We start from the raw sequence: 2,212 nt of genomic DNA, 5'->3' as shown, positions 1-2,212 counted from the left end.
CTCGCCAGATAAAAATCTCACTATATGAACCATGTAATTATTCTTAGGGGACATATATCCCAGAATAAAGTTATTTTTTCATTTCATTTCAATATTAAATTTTGATATAAAATCATTTCGTGTGTAATACATGATGTAAGTTGAGGGATGTAATGATTTTGATCCTAAATAGAGTGGTATTGTATTTATTTACAAATCGTTCAGTTGATAAGTCAAATCTTTTACTTTCCCTTGAGGACAGACTTGCAGGTAAGATTTGGCATTTCGGGTATAGCCTTCTTGATGTCTTGGTATCTGCAACAGTAGACGTAACCTTTAGACAAGTCGTTTTGGAGCACGGGCCATCCATTTTGAGAGCAGACGTCCTGGCACAGAGTCTTGGGCGCGCTTGTCAGGAAGGGGTTGTTGGTTGAAACGAAGGCAATGCAGGAGTCGTCTTGGGTGTTCCTGAGGACCTTCCAGAAGTGTTCGGGTACTGGAAGCTTAGAGCTCTGGAGCCTGATTTCCTTCTCGCCTTTGGTTGATGGTAGTGTTAGGATTCCTTCTGTTCCGGTGACGATTTGGAGGTCAGCACCGAGCTGTAAAAGTTTGGTAAAATATTATTTTTATGTGGGAAAGTTTTTTATACTTTAAACAAGCAAGGTAATGTGATCTAATACTCACACTCTTTGCTATTTTCCTGGTGTTGTCTTCCACCCTGAGCCAGTTACCAGCGTTGATGGACTGCCACTGTGGAGCAACGTTGACGTAGAAGTAAGTCAAGAATTGATGGGCACTGAAGAGGAAATCTGCGTCGGGTGCGAGATGTCCTCTTGCCAAGTAGAAGGTCTTCTTAGAGTCGAAGTACTTGTTGGCGTTGGCGGTTCCCAGATCGCGGGCGAGGACTGCTTGTTGATTTTTCTGGATAAGAGGATTGATTGAGTGTTCAATAGATTTTCAATATTGTTGATTGGCTTTTGTAAGTAATAACAGTAATAATAATAATAACAAATGCTTAGTGAATCCTAAGGTTCATTGCCGATACCACCAATCGTTCTCTACATACATCTCTTGACGCAATCCATCCACTTACGCTTTGATCCCTTTATGATCCCTACGCTTTTTGCATTGATTACTATTAAACGTCATTGTTTTGTTATCACATGTATATTTATTTAAAATTGTATGATTGTATATTAAAATTGTATGAGTCCGAGATTCATGGGCCCATTATATTTTTCTGTGATAAATATATAATACAAATTAACAATTGAATAAAAACGAATCATGAATAAATTAAGAAGTACAATTCTTCAAGAAAGATCTACCAGCTTATTATTGTTGTACTTGAATAAATAGACTTTGAAGAATTAATTCATGATTTTGCTAATCAAAAAGTGTTTCTTGTAATACATAAATTTGTATTTAATGTTTATTTACTCCGTAAAATTCTTGATGTTTCTTATTACGTCACAAACAAATTCATCCAAAAAGACCTCTTGCCGGACTTGTTCCCCTTACGAAATGCCAATACTTCCTCGATATTAAATAAACTAATGACTTTAAATACCGTGTTCTTTATGAACCATATTTGTTCAGAAAATCATTTGAAGGATCCCCTTTCTAAACTCAGTCACTCCAAATGGAACGATGAAATGATATAATGGAATAAGTATTACTCCACTGTTCCATTTTTTAACGATAGGAAATGCTCACGTATTTTATTTTAATTATTTTATGATATTTACAGCCAATACATATCGATTTAGAGAATAATATAAATCTTGAGAATTAGTGAAATATAATCAGTATAATACGATTTGTTTAATATATTATAATAATAAGGTATTTGACTTAAAAAAATTAAATAATTTTAATATTATTGTCATTTAATTCAGAAACATAATCATATATGTTTTAATTAATATAGATACTGGATTAATTTTGAATTTTAGTTTTAAAAACTGATACTTTTATTCTGTGTACCAAAAGAAGGAAAACAAAAACAAACAAACAAAAAAATGCTGATTTATCTCCTTGAAGAATTTTCCAATTCGTTATCCTATTGAAATGTACGTAATTTAATTAAAATCATTACGTATTTTGTTACTTTAATTCGTCGGAATAAATTACCTCTGAATTGATAGATTTATTTATTGATAGATATTACACACACAGTTGTGGGCAATAGGTAATAGTTATGAACGAACTCATACATACTAAAATTAAAAAA

At 32.9% G+C, this 2,212-nt stretch overlaps 1 protein-coding gene across 1 annotated transcript in view; it reads right to left on the bottom strand.

The window, feature by feature from the left end:
- Window positions 1-169: 169 nt before the first annotated feature.
- Window positions 170-2,212, bottom strand: part of LOC106684787 (uncharacterized) — a gene marked incomplete in the record, with an annotated part of 29,246 nt that continues 27,203 nt past the window's right edge. Inside the window, 2 exon segments of the mRNA XM_067051307.1 lie at window positions 170-578; window positions 664-900. Of these exon segments, the coding sequence (XP_066907408.1) occupies window positions 222-578; window positions 664-900 (594 nt within the window).

The sequence above is a fragment of the Halyomorpha halys genome, unplaced genomic scaffold (genome assembly GCF_000696795.3).
Source record: "Halyomorpha halys isolate HHAL.00 unplaced genomic scaffold, Hhal_1.1 Scaffold615.1, whole genome shotgun sequence".
NCBI lineage: Eukaryota > Metazoa > Arthropoda > Insecta > Hemiptera > Pentatomidae > Halyomorpha > Halyomorpha halys.
Note: the sequence above shows the minus strand (reverse complement) of the source record. Positions and strands in the feature narration are given on the sequence as shown.